Source organism: Mustela erminea, chromosome 8 (genome assembly GCF_009829155.1).
Source record: "Mustela erminea isolate mMusErm1 chromosome 8, mMusErm1.Pri, whole genome shotgun sequence".
NCBI lineage: Eukaryota > Metazoa > Chordata > Mammalia > Carnivora > Mustelidae > Mustela > Mustela erminea.
Window position 1 is genome coordinate 56,601,052 of NC_045621.1, and position 25,143 is coordinate 56,626,194.

Genomic DNA, 25,143 nt, shown 5'->3' on the forward strand with positions numbered 1-25,143 from the left:
GAGGCACAGAGCAGGGTGAAGACAGGCGTGGCATGGATTTGGAGGAATATCCAGTACATATGGAAGACTGGAACAGAACTGATGTTAAGAGGTTGCATTTATATCAGATATGAATATGACCTATTAGAATTTATACTCAGTGGTCTTGCAGTTCCCATTCTTTTGCTTCTTAGTCATTAATAATGAAAAAGTCTTTGTCAACGTTCTCTTTTTTTCCCTAAGGTTATGTGACTTTCAGAGCTGTTTGTTTGATATTTTTAATCAGTTTTGAATGCAGCTTACTAGCTTTTAATAAGAATGCATCAGTCTTTGGAAACATGGAACCAAACAGAAACAACCCAGTCTCACTACTGTTCAGGACTGCAGGAGGAAGTCTTGCCATTCATAAGATTCATCAGAAAAAAGAAATGGTTAACTTTGCTTTCAATTGTTTGTCAGGTGATCTGCAGAGCTCCTCTGGGATTCCTATCTCCCCCTCCTCCACTCCTTTCCTTCGGCTCCTTTCCACTCCTTTCCACTTTTAGAGCTCTCCTTGGGGCTCCCTCCCGGTGCCAGAGACCTGTTTGGATTCCAAAGCAGAGTAGCAACTATGTCTTACCTTCCAAGGTATCTGAGTTAGCTGAGAAACCGATTTGCCCATAGTCCAGTGGCATGGTCTCTTTGGTCCTGTCTACCATGCCCTCAACTTCTCTAACCTCCACTTTTCTTATAGTGCCCTGGGGTTAATCAAACAGCAGGCAGCACAAACTACTGACAAAAGCTAGAAACCAGGAATCATGAGATCAGGTTCTGAACCCAACTTTGCCACAAACTAGCCATGTATCATTTGGTGGTCAAATTAAAGAATGTTTCTAAGCCCATTTTCATCATCTGAAAAACAGGATGCATGACATCAATCTGTGATCTTCAAATACTACTGTGAAATAAATAGGATGAGAGCTGGTGGAATATGCCTAGTTGTCGTCATAGAAAGTGGACGCTAAGTGGAGATGGGCTGGACCTTGAAGATCGCAACTGTGTCCCAGGACCTGGTTCTTAATTTTAAATCACAGAAAGTCACTATTGTTTAGGACCAAGGAATGTAATGCCTTAGTTCCCCCTAACTAAACACCCACAGAAGCCAAGCTGGAGATTGTAATGCCAATCTAGGATTGTTCTGCCATCCAGGTAAGCACTATACATGTGTTCTTCCATCTTTGCACCAGGATGAGTTCCTTGGGTCAAGATTCCCTTCCCAATGAGATCACCCATACCAGAGCACCTCCAACAGTGACAATCTGGGGCCATCACTGCCCATACAAAATCACACAGGAGACTAAAGTTGCTATCACAATGCTATTGTGTTAATTTACAATTAAGAAATGTCAGATGGGTACTTGCAAAATGAGCACCTTCTTTTAAGTGCATGGGAATTTAATCACAGTCACAAGCCATTTCTTATATAATAGGCAACCCCTCTCCTAGAACCTAATATATTCAAGTCTGGGAGATCAGACATTCTCTCCATACTTGGCAAGCCTACACTGAGGACCCAAATCCTAACTAGAGATTTTGGGCATAGAAATGGAATAAAGGAAGTTATGCTTATAGCACAATGTAAGATGGTTTAATAATATATCCATCTCACCAAGGGATGACTTTGTAACCCTAAAATTCTTGGGCCATTCCCCCAAGAACCTTGCCATTGGAAATGGAAATACACATTGTCTAATACTAAGTACATTGTACAATACTTTCCCTCTAAAACTGTTGAGGATGTCTTTCTGTGAGCCTGCTTCCACAGGGGAATAATACCCCCCCCCCCACTCCTTTCTTCAGAACGGTCTTGCTTTCTTTCCTCAGGCTTGTCTAATCAAGTTACCGTGTATTCAGGTAACCTGGGGAGCTACATTCTCTCTTGAAATGACTTGCTTATTTATGCTCAGATCCATTCTGTATGGATTTCAGAGTTAAGTTCTGAGGGAGATTCTTACTGCCTGTGTTTGCTGCAAACATTAAACACTAATAACTGAAAAGCAGTTTTTGCCTGCTTTTGGCTGCTTTTTGGCTGCCATGCTGGGCCAGCCAAGCCCTCTGTGAAATGTGCTGTTCAAGCGGGATGTTGGGGGTCAAGGCTGTTGCTCCTACTGGTTCCTTCATAGGCTCCACATGAGTTGGTTGTGTTTGTTCCCAAATTTAATCATGCCAATTGGTACTAGGTATTGTAACTTTATAGTTTAGATAAATTTAAAAACATAAAACATGAGTATAAAAAGAAAATTCCATTATGAAAACTCAGCTAAAAGCTTTGAGAAGATTCAATACAGGAGGCGAATAGCTAATTGTGTTATTGAGCAAGACACCTATAAATATTGTGAAAATTATAAAAATTTAGGGCTTTGCACTTAGATTGGCCTACAGCTATCTTTAAATTTGCACTGCACTGAGGACACTGAAACTGGAGATTCTTGACAAAACCCTATGGGTATGCTTTATGCATGAGGCCAACAGGAAGCCATATTAAAATGAATGATACTGTCCATATACCAAAAAATCTGTGAAAAATGTGTCTTCATGTATCCTAATAGAAAATAAAATGTTTTTTAAAAGATTTTATTTATTTGACAGACAGAAATCACAAGTAGGCAGAGAGGCAGAAAATAAAATGTTTATACTAAGTATGCATCTATCAATTCCTATGGTTCCTTGCTCTAACTGATATTTTTGATTCCCTGAGTCCCACCTGAGTTTAGATGAAAGTGCTTCCAATGCAGTATGAGGAATAACAACAGTAGGATGATTATGATGGCTGACATCCATGAAAGGACACTTCTTAACAAATGTAGTTTATTATTAAAGTGTAACATTAAATTTAGTTATTAATATGCAATTAAATTACAGATTATCTTCTAAAGCAATACATAAGCAAGTAGGCCTTCCTGCTCACTATTTCTCTTTTCTCTCTAAACTTCCCTTTGGAAGTGTAAGTTGGACTTGGAGTTTCTATTGTGAGTAACAATGTTACTAGCTCTCCTATCCTTCCCCGTGGCCAAGAGGCACCACTTCATTCGGAGGTGCCCCGTGTTGGGCAGTGTGAGTGGCACTGGTTTTCCTTTGTACTTTGAGGTGTCATCTGGAGGAAAACAATCTCTTGTCCCATCAGATAAGCTTTTGCTTAAGGACTATGTGTACCTATGGCCTGGGTAAACACTATATTTATTTAGACATGTTAATTCTTTAAAAAAATTTTTAATTCCAGTTAATTAAATTCCAATCAGCATACAGTATTATATTAATTTCAGGTGCACAATATCATGATTCAAGAATTCTATCCATTACTCAGTGTTCATCATGAAGAAGTGTACTCTTAATCCCGTCACCTATTTCACACATCCTTTCACCCGCCTCCCTTCTGGTAACCATCAGTTTGTGCTCTACACTTAAGACTCTGTTTTTGTTTGTTTGTTTTAAGATTATTTATTTATTTATTTGACAGAGAGAGATCACAAGTAGATAGAGAGGCAGGCAGGAAGAGAGAGAGAGGGAAGCAGGCTCCCTGCTGAGCAGAGAGCCCGACGTGGGACTCGATCCCAGGACCCTGAGATCATGACCTGAGCCGAAGGCAGAGGCCCAACCCACTGAACCACCCAGGCACCCTCTGTTTTTGTTTTTGTTTTATTTATTTATTTGTTTTTTTTTTTTTTTTAAGATTTCATCTATTTATTGATGGAGAGAGATATCACAAGTAGGCAGAGAGGAAGGCAGAGAGAGGAGGAAGCAGGCTCCCTGCCGAGCAGAGAGCCTGATACAGGCAGGGCTCAATCCCAGGACCCTGATATCATGACCTGAGCCAAAGGCAGAGGCCTAACCCACTGAGTCACCCAGGCGCCCCTTGTTTTTGTTTTGAATCTCTCTCTCTTTGTTTCTTAAATTCCACACATGAGTGAAATCATATGGTATTTGTCTTTCTCTGACTGACTTATTTCAGTTCGATTGTACTCTCTAGATCTATCCATGTTGTTGCAAATGCAAGATTTCATTCCTTTTTATGGCTCAGTAATATTCCTCTGTGTGTGTGTGTGTGTGTGTGTGTGTGTGTACCACATCTTCTTTATCTATTCTTCAATTGATGGGTATTTCCATAATTTGGCTATTGTAAATAATACTGCAATAAACATAGCAATGCATATATCTTTCCAAACATCCTCATTCTTGAACAGATTTCTCATAGTCTCCCCAGAACTGCATTTTGAATCAAGAACTCCAAAGTCCTTGGTGACAGCAATGTTATGTTTCCTTTTAAGTCCTTGCTCCTGCCTACCTTTTTAGTGAGTATTTCCTGGTTCTTCCTTCTGGCTCTAGGTCTTACTCTACCCTCAAACTCTCACTCTCCCCTCAAAATCAGTGGGCAGGAGTCCCACTGATTCCTATGTCTCTGAGTTGGGTTTCCAGCTCCTACCGGCTCTCCTCTCTAAGCAGGTAAAAGTAAATTTTAAATAACCTCCTTGAGACATGACCTCATAAATTGGGTCTTAAGAAGTTCAAGTTAATTCACAAAATGCCATGTGGAAACAATAATAAAGTTACAATTTTAGGGTTAGGGGAGGGGCAAGAGAAAATATCCTTTAATATAAGTCCTTTAGTAGCATACAATATTAAATTCAAAGTATATTTATTTGAAGAATGCCTAGGAAAATATATAATGCTTGAATTTAATGTAAATGAGACTCTTAATGGGAGGAACTGAAAAGGACACTTAATATTCATTTTTAAAATCAATTTCCATTATTAAATAGAAGCTGAAACAAATTGAAAATTGCATGGATCAGGATTTTTATTTTTTTTGCAAAAAAGTGGTATGGCTACTCATAATTACAAGAAATGGATGACAATATTTTAAATGAGTTAACTTTGGCCCACCATGCTCACTTCATGGTGTGAAGAAAACACACTTGAGTGATTTTTTTCCCCTTAATTTGTTCTAAATTACAGTAAAGTGCTCTGCAAGAAGCAAGTGCTTGTGTTAATTAACTCTGAGTAAAGAAGGTCACTAGTATACATGGGACTCATTTTGTGGTTTTAGTTATGGATTTTCTTCTGCAATTACAATTCTTTATTAAGCATTATAAGCACATGTAGATTTGCAATTTTTAATCTAGCATTTCAGATTTAGGCAAATTTGTTGATTTTTCTTTTTGAAATTTAAAATGTAACAGCAATAATGGAATTAACTTAAATGAAACATATGGTTCAATGTATTTATAAGTATACCTAAAATATTGGCCATTTACGTAGACCTGAATATTACAGCTGAAAATTTTTCCTTTTTGTATTTTTAAAAGTTTTAATTCCAGTGTAGTTAACATACACTATTATATTCGTTTCAGGTATACAATATAATGATTGAGTAATTCTAACCAGTTACTCAGGACTCTTCAGTATATGTGTACTCTTAATCCCATTCACCTTTTCACCCATCCCCCACCTACCTCTCCTCTGGCAATCATTAATTCTCTATAATTAAGCATCTGGTTTTTGATTTGTTTCTTTTTTCTTCATTTTGTTTCTTAAATTCCACATGAGTGAAATCATGTAGTATTTGTTTTTCTCTGACTGATTTATTTCACTTAATGTAATATTCTCTAGATCCATCCATGTTGTTGCAAATTGCAAGATGTTATTCTTTTTTATGGCTGCGTAATATTCCAGTGTGCATATATACCACATTTTAATGCATTCATCTATTCCTGGATACTTAGTTTAATTATTGTAAATAATATTGCAATAAACATAGGGGTTATAGCGGATTTAAAAAAATTTTTTTTATAAACATATAATGTCTTTTTAGCCCCAGGGGTACAGGCCTGTGAATTGCTAGGTTTACACACTTCACAGCACTCACCATAGCACATACCCTCCCCAGTGTCCATAACCCCGCCATCCTCTCCCTACCCCCCTCCCTCTAGTTGAATTTTTTTTGACCACATGCACTATTGTACTTCAAGTTTTACAACATAAAAAATGAACGAATCTGAGTTTTCAGTCAATTTATATTGAATTGTAAAATCAGATATAAAATTCGAAATGCTATAAATTCTTGTAAATAATCCAAGATACCCTAAGTTTTGTCAGGCTTTTGAGAACCATAAACCACTAAGTCAATATTTCTAAAATAGACTTTACTTTTAAATGTTTATTTCTAATATTCAATTATAAAAGCTTTAGTTTTTTTTTTAGTGTAAGCCATGATTTTTATGCCTACAAATTATAAGAAAGCCATAGTATATGTTAGTTATTTTGTTTATATAACACATGATATATAGATTTTTAAATTAAAATTGTTTATAGAATTTAATATTTGAATGCTGTGGTATGATCAGCACTGCATACTTACTTGCCTCCTCCAATCCACTGCTGTAATAACTTGGAATCACTATAAACAAGTTGGCTGTAAATGGATTTAGCCACAACATAAAGGTAGTATCGACCATTTTTTTGACTTATTTCTGAGGATTCCAAAGTTAACTACACGATAATTTGGGTCCGCCTTTTCTTCATTTTTAGTCCCAAACTGAAAACTTTTTTCCAACCTCAAAAAGATAGCAAAGAAAGCTATTTTATCTAAAATTTTCTATTTAGTAGGCATCATTCTCCATGTTAAGCCTCCTTCTCTGACAGAATTAGTGTCCTTTTATTTTTTTCTGATTCCGTTCCTCCTGTTATTATTTGTATCACATTGTATTGCACTTCTTATTTACATATTCCTCTACCCTTGAGACCCTGTGAGAACAGACACAATTTTATTCAGATTTCTAGCACCAGAGACTAGGATTCTCCCAGGGCCATAGTAGGCTCTCAATAAACGTTTATTGATCAGAACTGCTTATCAATATATTGAAGTACTGCCCGTATATAAAATAGTGCTTACTAAGACATGTCCATGTATATTGGATTGCCCGTTTTAGGTTTTTAATTTTTTAGATCAGGGTCAGCAAACTTTTCGACTAAAGGGCTGGATGTTAAGTGTCATCGACTTTATGGGCCATTCAGTCTGGGTCACGACCACTGAGGTCTGCTGTTGCATCCTGGAAGTGGTCAGACACGGTGTGAAAATGAAGGAGAATGGCTGTGTTCTGATAACTTTGTTTACAAAAACAGGCAGCAGCCTGGGGTTAGCCTTGCCTATCTCTGCCCTCAATCACTCTTTTGAGGGGTGGAGGAAGAGGGAATGGAAATGCCAGTCATGTATTGTAAATAATCACTACAGTCCAAGTGTCTTATAAATGTTGGCAATGAGTATTATGATGGACATAACATTTTTGAAATATCCATCATTATGACAAAGCCATGAGGTGTCGTGGATAAGCAGGAGTAAGAGAATGAGAAATCCTGACAAGACCTGGGTCAGGAAAGAGTGTAGAGAAAAAAGAGCAAAAAGCAAGTAAATGTGGCTGACGGCAAGATGTATGTCAGTGCAAAACCTTTGGTAGGAGGGCTGTTAGGCAGGTTGAAGAAAAGATGAATTCTGCTTGTTTTTCATTTGGGTCAGGAGAGAAGAAACATCAAACAGCAGCGGTCCTCAAATGTTTGTGTTTGCATCGTTCCTTTTATGACGTAGGGGCTTTGGAAGTGGTCAGTTATTTTGTAGAAGTTCCTCAATTTAGATTTGTATGGTATTTTCTTTTATTAAATTAATATTATGCCTTATTGAAGAGGATACCAAAGAAGTCATGTGCCCTTTTGAGGGCATCATACTAGGGAGTACATGATGCTGGTATGGCCAATTACTACTCATATTAGCTTTGATCACTTGAATAAAGCAGTTTCTTTACTGTAAAGGTAGTACTTTCCTATTATAATTAGTTACTGTCTTGGGGTGATACTTTAAGGCTATGCAAATTTCCTGTTTCTCCTCAAACGGTCACCCACTAATTTTAGCACCCACTGGTAAATCTTGCCTATATAAATTATTACTGTTGTGTTTGCCTGATGGTGACTTTTGTTTCTCTCATTTCTTTTACACTTATTAATTGTAATTCTTCTGTAGAAAAGAACTGCTGTTTCTCCTCAGTTTATTTATTCATTCATTCAGTTTATTTTTTATCAATATGGACTTATACATATTTATTCTTATACATATAGTTATACATATTATTGGGTTATAATCCAATACCATCAATATTTTTTTGCTCAAATTGTTCAAATGTTGGCCATTGGGAACTCCATATTGTTAGTTTCTGTGTTCTGTGGACATGACCTCATCTTTTGGGGATCAATTTTTGACTTTCTGGGACCATAAGATAATCCACTTTTATCCTGCATTTTTCCTGCCCCAGACCTGGAATCAGCCACTTCTCCAGGGAGCCCTAGTTCCTTTGACTGGAGATACCTTAACAACTTGAATTCCATCATAATCTACTTAAAAATAGAAATACACACAAACTCCTGGCAGTCAGAGATTTTGCATTGTTTTTTTCCTTAGTCTTGTATTTCCATTCCAATCTACCCACAGAATTTTATCCCAATGTAATATACTTATAATCTTGAAAATATTTTATTCATCACCTTGTCATGTTAACCTATAGTAAAAAATATGAATATAAATTAAAATTATTTTTAAAATTCTCTGTGAACATAGGCTTTAAGTATTATACATTTTCTTCTATATTGAGCTGTCACTTCAATTTTTATTAGTACAGAGTTGATCAGAACAACATAAATAATAGTCTATATCAGACTAAAATGTTATAATGTATCTCTTAATGAAATGGATGTATCACAGATAAAATTAATTAATATTAATTTAAAATTGCTATAATGAGTCAGGATTTAACATGATTTCTATTATTATTATACTCAACGGTACATGCCAAGAAACTCTGGTAGAGATTGCTGGTGCTTGTTGTAGTTGGTTATCTTCTCTTTCCTGAGCACACTGAAAGACCTCTCAGACTTTCTGCAGTTAGGTTGGACCATGTGACTAGTCTGGCCAATGATATGTGAGTGGAAGTGCCACTTAAAGATGCAGAAACTTAAGAGTTCTCTACTCCTTTTTTGTGCCATAGTATCACTGAAAACCCCATATTCCTGAGGTAGGGACATGCAGCCTAGATCTAGGAGTTATTGTTTGGATGTGAACTCCTCTGAAGAACCAATGGAACCACAGCAGGCTTTGCATGGCCAAAAAAATTAATTTTTGAGTTTTGTTTTGAACCATTAACATTAGGGGGTTTATTTGTTTCTACAGCATGCCCTAACCTGTCCTGACTAATGTAAAATCTTTCTTCATATAAATAAGTAGATGGGAATGAAAGTGTTGTTTTAGCAATGTAATTTCATTACTTGAATTATTTTCTCATTTGTGTCCAAAGTCACAGTGATTCTACATTAAAAATCACTTTTCATCATCTGACAACTGATAATTTGATTATGTCCTTCTTGAGTTTTGCTTAAAGCAAAGAACTGGAAACAGTCAAGTTGCAAAAGGATTTGTTACCCAGTCATTAAAATGATTTACTTTGTCAGTTTCCTAGAAGTAAAATTAATAGACTTTACTAAGACTTTTCAAATGACTATTAATTATGCCTGTTACTCTTTCACTCATAGGCACCTCTTGTTTTATCTGATATACAAAGTAATGTTGGGAAAAGTTATATATTGTTATAGTTTTGTCAATACCATTTTCCTATTAAAATGTCTTTATCTTAATAACTGCTTTAATCATGACACTGGAGTTGCCAATTTAGTTTATTCAGGTAATGAAAAACATTCATCATAAAACTTAATAGGTAAGGCCAATCGTCATTGTCAAATCCCCAAGCCAAATAAGACAAGTAAATGATCAGAAAAAAATCTGATTCGGGTTTTCAATTCAATGAGCATGTTAATACTCACCTTCACTTAGAAATCTTCTAAGACAGACAAACCATAAGTGACTTTTAATCTCACAAAACAAACTGAGGGTTGCTGGGGGGAGGGGGTTTGGGAGAAGGGGGTGGGATTATGGACATTGGGGAGGGTATGTGCTTTGGTGAGTGCTGTGAAGTGTGTAAACCTGGTGATTCACAGACCTGTACCCCTGGGGATAGAGTATTATGCCTCCATCAGAAAGGATGAATACCCAACTTTTGTAGCAACATGGACGGGACTGGAAGAGATTATGCTGAGTGAAATAAGTCAAGCAGAGAGAGTCAATTATCATATGGTTTCACTTATTTGTGGAGCATAACAAATAGCATGGAGGACATGGGGACTTAGAGTGGAGAAGGGAGTTGGGGGAAATTGGAAGGGGAGGTGAACCATGAGAGACTATGGACTCTGAAAAACAATCTGAGGGTTTTGAAGGGACGGGGGGTGGGAGGTTGGGGTACCAGGTGGTGGGTATTATAGAGGGCACGGATTGCATGGAGCACGGGGTGTGGTGCAAAAATAATGAATACTGTTATGCTGGAAATTAAAAAAAAAAAAAAAAAAAAAAAGAAATCTTCTAAGACAGAGCACAGATCTTTGCCTTAAACTTTTCATTAGGATAAGGTAAGGTGTCAGGTTCTTATCAATATCTACACTTCCTTTGCTTTCACCAGAAATTTCTCCAGAAATACCTTCTCAGACAATAGTTAGGGGCTGCACAAGATAGTCTTAAAGAGTAGTAGTTATCATTTCTCTTGTTGCACTGTATAATGCATATTAACTTAGAATATCCTAACATGGAGTATCTCATTCATCACTTCATCCTTCATCAAAAAATGTATGAACACAGGGAAAGACATGAGGCTCAACACTGGTTTTAGAATTCTTTTACTAAAAGAAGCTTCATTGACATCATGACTTTGAATTTTTTTCCATTTGTTTGATGCCATGGAGAATTTCCCCAAGATCATACCAAGATTTGGAGTGAAAGCCATGGGTTTTTGTTTTTGTTTTTATTTTTGTTTTAAGGTAGAGATAGACATTTGTACAAGAGAGGTGGAAAAGAAGAACCAGCATGACACTATGATCTCACATGTGTTCCCATGCAAGTTAGTTCTAAGGAAGAATATATATGAAGGTTAAAGAGTCTGGAAACTGAGCTCCTTAAAAAATATCCATGCCCTTGGAAATCTTTATGTACCTTCAGGGTATGTGTCCTTAGTATGGAGACTGTTAACTTAAACAATGTATTTCAATAGTCCCTGAAAGCTACATACTTAATCAAAGATAGGTCCCAAATTAGCTTCTGTCAGGTAGAAGTAGGAGGTCCATTGGAGGACCCCAAGGCCTTCTAAGTTGGAGGCCCTCCTATATAGGAGATGCTTGGACCCATGAATGCAAAGTCCTACTGCAAACCCACTGTCGAGATATAAACCTTTGCTGTGTTCAGCCACTGAGATTTTGGGATTGTTTGCTACAGCACTTGGCCTTCCCTAATAGAGTAGCTGATGATGCTAGATAGGTCTCACTACTGCAGAGGTGAAGTGGCCTTGTATAACTGAGTGTCCAGGTAGATAATTGAATGGGAGTCACAGCCAGTATATTGGGGGTAGGGCAGTGACAGGGAGAGCCAGAAAGGAGTCAAATCAAAGAGAATAGACTACAGGTTGCCCCAACTACAGGCTTCATATCTGATGCCAGTAAAGTTCCTAGGAGTGGGGCCAGAGAGCTATCCTCAGTGGACACAGATAACACACATTTATGGTGGCTTATCACCTTCTCTTCCCCAGTATTACAACACAAGTTCTCATATATCCAACACCATTTTGAGGAGGAATAGGAAACTCCAAAAATCTGTTTATCTAAAGAGACCACCTATTCCATCCTTGAGAGGAAGTGGAACTTTCAACTGAAGAAGCATTTAAACTGAAAGAAGACTGTTAGAATTGGAAAAGTGCAAGATATCTTTAATTGAAAAATCCAAGATTTCCCATTACCCAGAGTCATGGATAATAACTGATTTTTTTTTTTTTGAGATGGGCACATTAATTATGTGTGGATGAGTTTGTGACCCTGATGCTTTTTTGCTTTTTATGCTATAGTTATGAAATCTAGTTCAGATTAAAAATAGATGTGCAAAAAGTTTTTTAAAGTGCACATCTATAAATAAAACATAATATTTCAGTACTTTCTATTTCTGAAATTTCAGTAATGGGAAGGAGTGCATGATCCTGTCCATGGGGACAGATTCCCCAGAGATGTAGCTCAATACTAAATAGCAAAGTACAGAGCATTGACAAACAGAGCAGTTTCCTTCTGCAAAACCACTTCATTAAAGACATACTTTGTCAAACTGTTATGTGTGACTCTTCCACTTCAATATACGTTGACTAGGAGGATAATTGATTAGCAGTTTTTACCAAGACCACTGAAAAGAATAGAACTTTAATTTCACTTGACAGATTGTTAAATTGGGCTTTTATGCCACCTGGTTAGTTCAAGCCAATTATTCTCATGAATTATAAATATATAACTGCTACATAATATAATATCTTTTAAAACATGAAGTCTCAAAACTTAAAAAAAAACTATGGAAATAAATTGTCCTAGTTTGTGAGCTACACACCAGGAGCAAAGAGCTGCATTGGAAGCTTTTTGGAAGCTTTTGGAAGCTGTATTAACTGTTTCAGGCCACGAAGACTCCCTTCTTAGGGTATGCTCATCAAATTCTGTTTCTAATGGTGATGGCTTTTCACTTAGAGATTCACTCATACTTTCTCCCAGAGCTCCACCTTGTGACTAGTGACCACTAGTTTCAAGGCAGCTGGGTATAATAATTAAAAATGCACACTCTGGGGAGGCCTTGAGATTTTCCCAGTTTCTCTCTATCACAAGACCTTACTTAATTTTCATAACCACCTGGTATTTTCCACTTATGAATTTACTGGATTTCGTTCACTTTTCTCTCATCTGGAAATAAGTGACATAAAAACAAGTTCTCATTAATTTGCTCACCCCAATACATACATCCAATTTCTAGAATGGCACTTGGTTCTTAATAGGAATGCAAATGAACATTTAGGTAATGAGTAAACTTTAAACTTTTGATTATGAAGTCACTTTTCCATGATGAGAAATTCGTGAAGGAAAGTCAAATCTGTTATATTTCATTTATGGACAGTGTCATGCTATTGATCATTATTTATCAACTGCACCGACTAGTCCAACGCAAACAGAGATGGTTCTTAAGAACCATAGTTTACTAAATAGAATACTTTCACATAAATTTGTTTATATAGCAAAGGTAGCTAGATTATAATTGGAGGGTCATTTATTTAGTACTTCTCAATATGTTTTCTAGTGCGGTTCTAGTGGTACTGGATTTCACATTTTCATTTTTTCCCCTTTAGATTTAAATTATATTTTATATCTTTCAGTTGTTAGGAGAGTTATGGATTACTTTATACCTTTGGTTTTAATAAAGACCATGAGTCTTAATAATAGTGAAATTTTAATAAATTCTTTAAAGCTTATCTATATTTTAAAATATCAAACACAGTCATCATTTATTAATTGAAGGTTTTAGGCCACATTATTTAGTTGCTTATGCAAGTGTGTTGCTAACCAAGATCTTTCCTATTTAACGACAGGTCATTTTTCTTCTTTAGTTTGAGAAGTCAGAAATAATAAAAACAAATATCACCCTAAATATTAGGTTAGAGCCCAGAATATGTGAGTTTTAAGTTTAGAAATTAGTTTTCTAAACCCTGATGTTAAAATAACTGATTTAAAAAACAAACAAGAAACCTCTCAGACGACTTTAACTTTTCATCTTATATACAAGCATAGTGTTTTATAATTTGTTTCATTTCCTCTCTTTTTTAATCGAATGAGTGTGAGTAAATGTCAGAATAGATAAGATTAGTTTGAAAATCCTTTTAAAATTTCAGTAGAAATATAGTAATACAAAACTTATTATTCACATTGGTTTGAGAGTCTTCAATAGGGAGTTACTTTTAATAGTTCCTGTTTTCTGACTAGTAACCATTGTATAATTTCCCCATTTTAAGAATAGATCACAGTTTGGGGAAATGAATAAATCAACACCCATCTGATTTGTTTAAGAATAATTAAAATAGTGACACAGTTCAAATTATAGTGGCCTCTGGTCTGTAAAGGAAAATGCGGGGGAGACTCCTGTCTTTACTTATCATTAGGGCTGTGGCATTCTCTGAATTCATTGTTATTGGTCAGTCTTCTCAAGATCACAAATGAGAATATTTTCTTCCAAATGTACTGTGCTGAAGTTGGTTGTAGGGTAGTAAGGATTCCCAAACTGTGCAAGTCTCCTGAAGACACCTCTATTGTGCTTGTATATGCAGAAGGAAAGTGTGGAAAGTGCCAGAATCACTATCAGTGTGAGTGCTACTGCAAGAGGTACAATACTGTGACTTGGTCCTGAGACAAGATGAAAAAAGGAAAAGTTCAATAACAATGAGTTAAGATAGATACTGTCTCATAGTTACTTTCTATATTATTTCTAGGAGAAATCAAAATGTTCTGTACTGTTCAAACCTACCTTTTCCTGAATGCTCCTTTACTGCATGAATATCTAAAACAAAAACAAAAGAAAAAAAACTAAGATGAAAATTTTCTTTTAATTCAGCAAAATTATGTTATTATTTATAGCAGGGCTTAGCAAACTATGGCTCATGGATCAGATCTGGTGCTTGTTTTTATAAATAATGTTTTGTTGGAACTCAGCCACACTCATCCATTTATGTGTTGTCTGTGGCTGCTTTCATGCTACAATAGCAGCGTGACAGAGACTATATGGCCCCCAAAACCTGAAATATTTACTGTCTGGCCCTTTACAAGAAAATTTTGCTGACCCCTGATTTATTGTAATCATTATTATTGCTCACAAACACATACCCTGCTTTTTTTTTTTAAGCTGAAGAATTTCTATCTGGTCTCAGCACTGTGCTGCAATAAAAATATGAATAAAATATAGTCCCTGCATGCAAGGAACTAAGTTTTGTTAAGATCTGAGATGGAGTTTGTCCAGCAATGATATTCTCTTTAGCCCCATGCAAGGATTTTAAAATCATCACATTCTCACCTTTGCTATCTCAAGAATCTCAGGAAATGAATAATAGCTCCTCCACTTAAAAAATTGGAGGTTGCCTGTTTGAGGACTTTCTACTGTAGAAAAGTGTCTCTTTCAAGTAGACTCTATCTATAAATTTGAGCTCTGCTATTTCTTTTTTTTTTTTTTTTTTTTTTTTTTTTTTTTTTTTTAACTGAGCAACTTTATTCAAATAATTTCTACACCAAGAACTCAGAGTCATTTCAAAGGGACAAGTTTCACTGAAATTTGCTTTGAAGGGCAGATAAGTGAAGCCAGCTCTCACATATTCTTGAGGATTAAACACACACAGGGGAAGAGGGACAAACTCTTGAAAAATAACTTGGCTACACATCTTCAGCTTTCAATTTTTCTGAGTACAAAGTCACTTTTCTCTTCCATCTTGAAAGGTGTGTTCTTTCCTTCTTTTGCCAGGGTGGCTGTCGGGAGCCGGCCTCTCCCCTGGCCCTGGGATGGCGTGGCCCACCACACGCGATGGATCCTGGGAACTGGCCCACTGTCCATACAGCAAGGAATCTGAGAGTCGGCGTCTCTTCAGAGAGGACTGGTGGCCCCTTGTGGCAGTGAGCACGAAGCTCATTGACGGCTGAGCCTCAAGTGCGGTTGAGCCCAGTGGACTTTCCATGCTCCACTGGGGTGATGCTGACCGCTTTGGGGGACCCTGGAAGCCAGAGTCTGGGTTTGCTTTTTCCAAGGCGCCTCCTCTGGGGTACTGAACTTCCAGGCTTGCTCCACCTGGAGATGTTCCAATACGTAAAGGTGCCTGTGTCTGCTGCGATGACTGTTGGCAATACTTTTGATGAAGCTTGTCAAATTTCTCCTTTATTTCATTGTAACGATTCCTTCCACAGCTGGGAGGCTGTCCGCCAGCTACTGATGTGGCTTTGCTGGGAGATACAGACTTTCTAAGTATTTCGAGATGGTTTCCTTGAAAAAGGTCAAGGGTCTGCTCCGAGTGGCCTGGGCTCTGCACAGAGCTGGTTTCTGAAAGCAAGGGAGGCGAACCCCTCACTGGCAGGGGTTTGCTGTTCCATCTCACTGTTCCAATATCTCGTTCTTCCAGGTCTTCAAAAGCCTCCTGGAACCTGCTGAGCCTGCGGGTTTCTAAGCCCCGGGGGCTGCAAGGGCTCACTGGACCACCCCTGTACACGGCCACTGCTGAGGGTCCCGGAAGGGAAGTCAGGCAGGGCTGTTTCCCAGGGTTTGGGCAGTATTCCTGATGAAGCTTATCAAATTTGATTCCAATTTCCCTGTAACGATTTCTTCCCTTGTCCCGCAGTACTCTTGGTCTGGAAACGATTTTTAGAGGAGAAATTAACCATTTTAGTGCCTTAAGTCTACTTTCCTGACCAAGATGATGCATTGTACAGGTTCCTCTGTAAGTCAATGAACACCCCTGAGGCATTAAACTCTTCAACCCCCTAAGCTTATTCCAGCGTGGATCTAATTTGTGGATCTGGGGTTTGTTGACTTCAGGGAAAGCTTTTTCCAATTCTACTCCTGCCTTCTGGCCAGAAGCATCTAGAAAGTTCTCGCAATCTCTTAACACTTTCCTGTCCTTCAGTGGCTTGGAACAGGATGGGAGTGTCTCCCAGGAAACACTTTGAGAGAGCCCGGCTCCCCGGCACGGTGTCTGGTTCATTCTGTTCTTACACTTGTGCCTCCTCCAGGCGCTCCAGCTGTGAGCGATGAGCGAGGTTTTGGTAGAGATGATACATGCCGGTTTTGCGCTCAGCAGCCGGCTCATTGAGTGCAGCATGCCAGCATACAGGTCGCTGATGGTCACGTCACAGATGATGTCAGCCTCCAAGGCCGGGCTGCTTGAGCGGCTGTGCCCCTCAGCCCCCTGGAACGTGAGACTGTCGCTTCTAGGCACGAGGGCCAGGTCTGCTGGATCACACTCCCCGGTCCACGAAGCCCGCTTAACTGGGCCACCAGGACTCCTTCTGGACACATGGCCACGGCTTCCATGGACAGGCCCAGCAGGTGAGGCCAAGGAGGGACTCAGTGTTAGAGGGGTATCCTCTCCAACTCCATCGTCAGTACACTCTGAACGTCCTTCATCCTGGAGCAGAACATCCACCTGGGTCAAGTATTTCCTCCTTAACTTGTTTTTCAAAGGGCTCCAAGGCACTGCAGGCATGAAGGACCCAGCAATCATGTCTTCCTGATATAAAGATGCATCATCGTTTTTTGAATCCACTGCCAGGACCTGTGTGCTGGGCACGGAGGGAGCTGGACCTCTGGTGCTGGCTTCCGCGGGGCTGCCATCACTCCTGCTGACTGCCTCCACCGGGGAGTCCTGGATGTGTCCTTTGTTTCTCTCCTTTACCAGTCCTCCACCCCAAATTCTCAATCCCTGGGGTGTCTCATAGGTCAGGGTGGACATCTGCACCAGCGGGGCATCCTCGAAGGGCTGGTTGTACTTTTCTATCAGTCGCTGCATGTGCCTCTGGAAGCGGCGGCGGCTTTCCCGGAGCTGCCACAGCAGCGCGTCGTCCCCGAGGAGCTGGTCCTCCATGGCTGCCGGAGACCCACACCGAGCTCTGCTATTTCTAATCTAGGTAAAGATCCAGAGAAATATGTAGAGAATAACTCAGAGGAAGATCAGTGGGGTTGTGAGTGGAGGAAGCGCCTAGGTGCAGTACTTCTGCCCATTCACTCTCACAGACTTGAAACATTGTCACCAACAGCAAAACCATAATACTGCACACTTTTTCATAATACAATTGAAAACATATATTATGTGTCTGTGTGAAGATACTTTTTAAAGAAAGACTGTAAAAGAGTTTTTATTCTCTGGATGCAGGCAGTGGGCAGATACAGAAGGCTGTAGAGTCAGAGTATTTGGAAAATGATCCTTGATGTAGCCCTAGTGCTTTTCTCATCTGTAAAAAGGGAATATTATATCTCTTCCAGAGCCTTAGGAAGTTGCTGTGAGGGATGAAACAGGTGTCCTCTATATTATAGGAAGATTTACAGCCCTGTACAGACATGAGGTATTTCTGATTTGGTTTTAAAATTAAATGCTATTGATCACTTGGGCACACTAGTTATTAGGCTCGGTCATGTTTTCCACACAGAATTGCTATCTAGGCTACTGGGGCTTGAATGCTCGTGCCAATACCTACCAGTTTTTTTCTCCTTCATTCAGCCCCAGTGTCTAATTAGATCACAGAAACCTGACGATTTTTCCTTCCTCGTGTTCCTAGTTCTATTGCTCAAATTACAACTGCCTCCCTTTACATCTGGATGAGTGTGATTCCACTGCATGTGTCTACAGAGCACATAGGGGTTCTGTGTCTTCTGCCCCATCAAGTTCATCTTTTGAGACTCGTGCTCTCTGTGAATGGATCCTACATTACTGCCCAGTTTTATTCCCATCACCACCCAATGTGAGCCCTTGACTCTATCTATGCTCATTCTCAACTGCTGCCTTCAGTCATACTGGGATTTTGTCAAATATGCCTTCCCTTTTCTATTCTCTTTATCTCTTGGGATTCTAAAACCTTATCTCTTCTCGGAAACCTTCACCAGCAGCCGGGACCACACCAATTCCTCCTTCTCTGTAATACGAATATCTAGAAACGTGATTATTATTAAAAACACATTTCTACTGTTAATGATCATTGTTAACATCCTATCTTAGAAATCTCTGTATTGTTTGCAACTGACTAGAATTTTGTGGCTTAGATTTCTAAAATTATTATTTCTTTTTATCACCACAAACTATGTAGCTCAAGACAAAGTTAAAATATGACTTTTGTCATATAGTATGGCTAGCAACAGAGAATCACAACTACTTACCTACAACAGGAATACCTAAGCCTAGATTATTTTTTCTGGGACCGAAGATTAATCTTAAAATTTCCGAGTACCGGTTGCCAGAATAAGGGATGTTGGTTAACACTGCTAGTTCCATTTTTTTTTTTTTGAGGTTAAACTGCTTTTTTTGCCCATTAACAGCAAGGGTGACACTGGAAAGTCATTGTCTTTATAATGATTTTTTTTTCCTTTGTATTAGAGAAACAAGGAGCTGAAATGCCCTCTGACTTGTTTGATGTTGAACAAGATGATAATGTTAGACTCTATCTGAATACTCCCTGAACACTTGGATATTCAAAGCTTTAAACGCTATAGAGGTGGGTCAACATTAGTCAGGGTAGAATCAAGATGAAGAATTACCCTCTGGCTTTACCCACCTGCTTCCATTTTGCATATAAATCCTTTTTTTTCTTGACATGGGGATAACTGCCATACTCCTTCAGCAATCCTTAGGGCAATGCACAGATGGGGTTTGACATGATCCATCTCTGGTTTCCGAATGCCCCAGTTTGACTGATCTGTGGGAGTTCCATCAAACCACTTTATGGTTTCATCTGTGGAAAAATTGTTGACTTACTATGAATTATATGTACAATGATCAAATATACTAAGACTGGAGTGAGCCATAAAAAGCTGCTCCTCAGTTAATGAGATTGTCTCTTTACCTGACGCATGCAACTCTTAGGTACAGTCATGAACTCAATGTCACAAGGCAGGTATTAGTCAAGTTGCCTTATGAACAGCTTTCTATTTATTTTAGATATATTGTTCTAATTTAGTTCATTTAGAATATCATCTTTCTAAATGTAAGTGTTTGATTTTAAAATATTCCCTATCATTATAATCAATTTAAAGAAATCATTTTCAGTCCTAACTCCTATATCATTGCAAAATAGCTCACTTTCTAAAATAATTTTACAGTGAATTTCTTTAAAAAGCAAGCCACTGGGGTACTGAAGGATGGGGGCAATGAGTCCATCCATGTAAGCAATAATGGGGGTGCATTGTCTGAAAGGATTTAAAACCAACAATAAAAGGAACTAAAAGTTGGTCATCTTTTTATTATCAAATGGACTAGAAATTCTAAACAATGTCTGTGGTTGAAACACTCCTCCTTATCAGAGTGGACCTACCCTCCCCCTTGGTATACCACTGTAATAAGTTCTCCATACCAATTAAGATAATTTTCTTTACAAATACTTTAAACAACTATCAATTACATAGAGAGAAGAAGATCATGCTCTCATTTGATCACAAACCCTGGTTTTTATGAGAATCAAGTAATTCTAATGGCACAATTTATCCCTGAAACACTTCTATAACTCTGTTGTGCTTTTATAACATTGAGGAATAATCTGGGTATTTTTCAAATAAATAGGGTTTTATTGTCTCTGACCAAGTCTGTGAACACAAGTTTCCATCCAAGAATCTTCATGATGTGAAGGTAAGTGTAAGATAAACTTATTGTTTGCTTGTTTTCATTTTTAGTATTCTGGGATTATTTCAAAAGACCCAAGGGTATATAGCAAAGGGTTGGCAATATTGTCTTTGGAAGAAATAGCTTTAGGATTCATGTTATTGTTTCCAAGAGGAGCTTTCTAGTTTCCAGTTGCCATTTTCATCAACCTTGACCACACACCATGTATTTATTTATGCCCTCTCCTTTTCTCTACCAAAATCACTTACTATCACCATCAAACTGAGCATTCAACCAAACCATCTGGACAGAAGAACCAAAAGCAAAAAGCTCTTCTAGGAGAAATGAATTTTCATCCTCATCCTTGATTGTTAAAAGATTAGACCCTACAAAAGAGATAAGCAATATATAAGCAAGCATTTGTGTTTATGTGTAATACTGTTAAAAATACAGTTAAAAAATGTCTCCTATATCATAATTTGTAAAGTTCAGTCTTTGCAGAGTGAAAATTTCTGTTGTAAATAAGTGATTTTTGATTAAAAATTTAAAAGTTATGCCACATTTATTAAAAGACACAAGGTTGTACATAAGAGTCAAAGCATAGAATGTTAATTTTAGGAAACTTTAAAAATGTATAATTCAAATGCATTCAAAAGGAACATTTTCTTGGGAAAGTGTAGTATTCTGAAACATCATCTTAGGTTTTAAAATTCTGTCCTGGACATTGAATTTTGTAGATAAACCATCCCCAAACAAGCAAATTCAATAGTATTTATTTTTTCAATTTTTTTTTGGTTGTTCCTAAAGTCACTAAATAGTCAGACAAATGAAGAAAACCACCTTGTTTACTGAAATGTCAAGAGGAATGCATTGAAAGCATTTTACCATCACAAAAGAATTACCTTCCTTTTTGCAAAATTCATGAGCAGCCTCAAAACTCATACTGTTTAGGACTGTAGAAAAACTGTAGCAATTACTTTTGAATTTTATCCAGGGAATAGATGTTTCTGAGCACAACTCTGGGTGTCCAAATGGTTTTGTTTCTATGAACAAAAATCAGTTATGATTTTAGGGTGGTGATTGGGTTCGTTTATTAAGATAAACATTGCATTAAATTCTATGATAGACTAAGATAAATATGTGTAATGAGATTTTCATGATAATACTCAGAAAGAGTGGGTTTAATATAAATGATTATAAAAGCTAGACTGGTTGTTAGCATTTCTGGCAGAAATAATCTTTACCTATACATAACAGGGTATATGAATGCATAACTTCTTAGCCTTAGTTTGAGTGCAGCATGGGTGAGGGAGGCTGTCTTTTGTGTTTATAATTGGTATCCTAAAGGTATCCTAAAGTTGGAAAAACTGGGGGATGTGATTCATAGAAATACTGGAAACTGAATGAAGTCAGTAAGAGGCACTTCCAAATGTACAAAATATGTTCTGTGCAGTGCTGAATATTATAGATTTAGCAAATCATTACCTGCCAATCAACCTATGAGGGAAAAGAATGCATTCAGGAAAATAACATAGCATAACAAAACATCACACATAACTAAGGGAAAATTCAGGTGGACGTTGCTTTAGTGGTCAAGCATGAGAGTCAAATCCATGCTGAAATCCTAATTGCTCATGACTGTTGGCATGTTACCTATCCTCTTCACACTTTGGTTTCTTTATCTATAAAGAGAGAGCTAACAACAACATCTTTCTTACATGAGAAATTTATTAAAATTTTTTTTCTTCTAAGTAATCTCTACCCCCAACATGGGACTCAAACTCCTGACCCTGAGATTAAGAGTTGCATGTTCTACTAACTGATCCAACCGGTGTGTCCCTACACAAGCAGTTTAAATGAGCTAGTGCCCAACACTTCTTAAGTACTCAATAAATGCAAGACTAATGAAAAGGGAAGGATAACTTTTATGGTGTTTTAGAAGCAGAGTTACCTTTTCCTTCATACATGCTCTTAATGCAGGTTTCCAGCCTGATTTCTCATCTCTCCTTACAGGTACCCTTCACGCAGGCAAATCACAACACCAGCTTTGCTTTATACATGTCCAATCCTTTCTTCCTTCCATGTCTTTGCCTAAACTTTCCTGTTCAGAATGCCTCTCCATGTCCCATCATTGTCTGACTACCACCCATCTATTCTTCAAGGCCAGTCCCCATAGTAATGTCATTCAAGAAGTCTTTCTATTTATTCTCAAGTGGGTAAGATGTGTTCTCTCTCCTGCTAACCCCCACAACACTTGCTACCTCTTTTCCATCATTTGGTAGCCCTGCCTGGTATAATAGTTATGTGTCTGAACATCAACTAACAGACCAGACAGAGGCTTCTTGAGGGCAGATACTTCTTACTCATAGCTCCTGCTTAGCACAGTGCCTTGCACACAGTAGGTTCCCAGTATGTCTTTTGTTGAGTTGAATAGAATTGAACCTACCAGTAGGTACATGACAAATTGCTCCTTGAAGAAATGACTCACAGGCTGTGCTACTCCAGCGCCCATTGGTGTCAGCAAAAACACAGTCACCCAAGATGGCTGACTCATCATCTTTCCAAAAAGTGAAGGAAGATTTGGATCCATCAGACCAGTCAAAATTAAGACCATTCTGTGGAGGGAAATGGAGCCATCATTTTTTTGCTAGGACTGCTGGTGGCTTTGCCCACTGCTGTTTGAGCAGCCCTTACTTCAAACATATATTTATATTTCCACATCTAGACTTCTTTTTCAGGGGGTCTAGGACAGCTTATGAATATGGCCTGACAAAAAGAAATAGAATTATCTGTCATAACAATATTGTTTTTGGCTTTGGGAATCCTTGGTTTCCTACCACAATAACTTTCCAGTAAGCAATCGGAGTGAAGTTGATCAATATCTTGTTGTTGACACCAAAACAAATTACAGGTTGATCAAAGATGCACACATGAAATTGAAAACATAAGTGCCTAAAAGAACTTGGCTAAATATTTTATCCTTTTGGTGTGGGGAAAATCTTTTCAAGTCCAATACAAAATCCAGAGACCATAATGCAAAAGTGACTAAATGAAGTTAAAACATTCTATTTTGCAAAAATACAATAAGCAACTGTAAAATACCATTCTCTTGCCTCTCCCCATGGCAAGGATTAAAATTTTGACAACACCCAGTATTGATAAGGATATGAAAAAATGACATCATAGTTGTTGGCATGTAAGTCAATACAAACTTTTGGTGGGCAATATGGCACTATCTCTTAAAATTTAAAATGTGCTTAGCAATTTCACTTCTAGAAATTTATCCAACTTGCACAAAAATGTTTGTATTATTGTAGTTGTGAAAAACTGCAAAAAAAATCCCAAATTTCTATTCAGGGGAGAATAATACGGTATATCCTTATGTAGTGGTATCCCAAAGAATGTGTTAGATTTTTATGTACTCGCATGGAAAGCTGTAGCAGGTATATTAAACAAAAAGCAAGTTTAAGGACAGAACATGTAGTATGACCTCATTTTTACTTAAAAAACGATATAGATATTCATTCCTTTTATATATATGTGCATATGTAGAAAATTTCTAAATTATGCATAAGAAACTGTTTACAAGTGATTCTCTTTGTGGAGTAGAACCAGAGGTTGGGATAGAATAGATAGATTTTACTTTTCACTACTTTGAGCACATAATACTTTTACTTAAAAAAAAGAAAAAACTAAAAATGTCTTCCTTTCCAAAATACATCCCTAGAGGGAGAGAAAACCTACATGTTAAATTCCAAGGGGGTACTGAATTAATTAATAATCACATTTCTAGGCAGGAAGCATGATCCATTTTTCTTGGGGATTTCTTAAATGCAACAAATTACTCAAATGCAGGTACTTGAGTTTAAGATGTGTTCCATTGCCCACATGAAGCAGAATCCCCAGATGCTCAGAAATTTTCAGAGAACCTTTGAAGGGCATTAATTCCCAAAAATTAGGCAAGTGGATGTAAACTCTTAAAAAGGTGTATACCTATAATTTGTAGTCATGGGTTCTTCATAAGGTTGGCCAGTAGTTATTCTATAAACTGATTACTTAAATGTTACATTTACTATAGTTTCTGGGAATCTTTTTGGTGTCAATTTTAGTGGCCATATGACAAGGAAGCAGATATGAAACTTACTTATGCAGGGATGTTCCAAGGAATTTAAGATACCTACATCTGCAGTGAATAGTCCAATCCAATGGGCATGTCCTATCCTGTTGAGGATAACAGTGAGGAAGGACTGGTGATACTGATCTGTAATGCTGGCCAATTCTGCTCCATGCATTAGGCAGGTTTTTATTGCTGTATACCAAGTTATATTTGCATTAATTATTTTATAAGTTCTGTTCCCATATTCCAAGATATTGGGGACTGGATACATATCAGATGTATTTACACTGTGTCCAGAGGTATCTAGAACAAGAACAACAGAAATCATTTTTAGCATCTGGTTGAAAAAGTGGGGAGGCAAAGCTTAGTTTGGATCCCTGTCATAATGGCTCATTCTGTGATTAATATCAGAGTTTTCCTTCCCAGAACTATTTCAAAATGAGGATAATACCTGAAAGCATAGGTGATGCTTAAGAATGAGAACAGTTAGGAAATTTAATGCATGAGTGGCTTTAAAAGTATACACATATGGTTAACCATTTCTAGATCTCCTATTTTTTTATTGTCGCTTTGTAAACTGACCACTTTTTGATGGAACTGATCTCCTTAGGCAGGTTTTATCCCACTGCCTACACCCAGCCTAACACATACTGCTCTGGCAGAACTTAATACTTACTAAGAGAATACTGACATATATTATGTCATCATATACAATGTTGCAAATATAATTTTACAAGTATATATTAT

The 25,143-nt window shown here is 37.7% G+C and overlaps 2 protein-coding genes across 2 annotated transcripts in view; both read right to left on the reverse strand.

Annotated features, from left to right (window-relative positions):
* Positions 1-10,760: 10,760 nt before the first annotated feature.
* Positions 10,761-25,143, reverse strand: part of PLA2R1 (phospholipase A2 receptor 1) — a 119,256-nt gene continuing 104,873 nt past the window's right edge. Inside the window, exons 24-30 of the mRNA XM_032355709.1 lie at positions 24,461-24,699; positions 22,726-22,894; positions 21,182-21,322; positions 20,549-20,665; positions 19,240-19,416; positions 14,468-14,500; positions 10,761-14,346 (exon numbers count right to left, since the gene is read on the reverse strand). Coding sequence (XP_032211600.1) covers positions 14,132-14,346; positions 14,468-14,500; positions 19,240-19,416; positions 20,549-20,665; positions 21,182-21,322; positions 22,726-22,894; positions 24,461-24,699 — 1,091 coding nt within the window. The 3' untranslated portion in view covers positions 10,761-14,131. The remainder of the gene's footprint in view (positions 14,347-14,467; positions 14,501-19,239; positions 19,417-20,548; positions 20,666-21,181; positions 21,323-22,725; positions 22,895-24,460; positions 24,700-25,143) is intronic.
* On the reverse strand, positions 15,226-17,572 carry LOC116597672 (Holliday junction recognition protein-like). Its single transcript, XM_032355710.1, has one exon. It carries the CDS (start codon positions 17,556-17,558, stop codon positions 15,402-15,404), a length of 2,157 nt encoding a protein of 718 aa, XP_032211601.1. The 5' UTR covers positions 17,559-17,572; the 3' UTR covers positions 15,226-15,401.

Coding starts and splice junctions, on each gene's coding strand:
- LOC116597672 (XM_032355710.1), bottom strand. CDS start 17,558: ATGGAGGACCAGCTCCTCGGGGACGACGCGCTGCTGTGGCAGCTCCGG.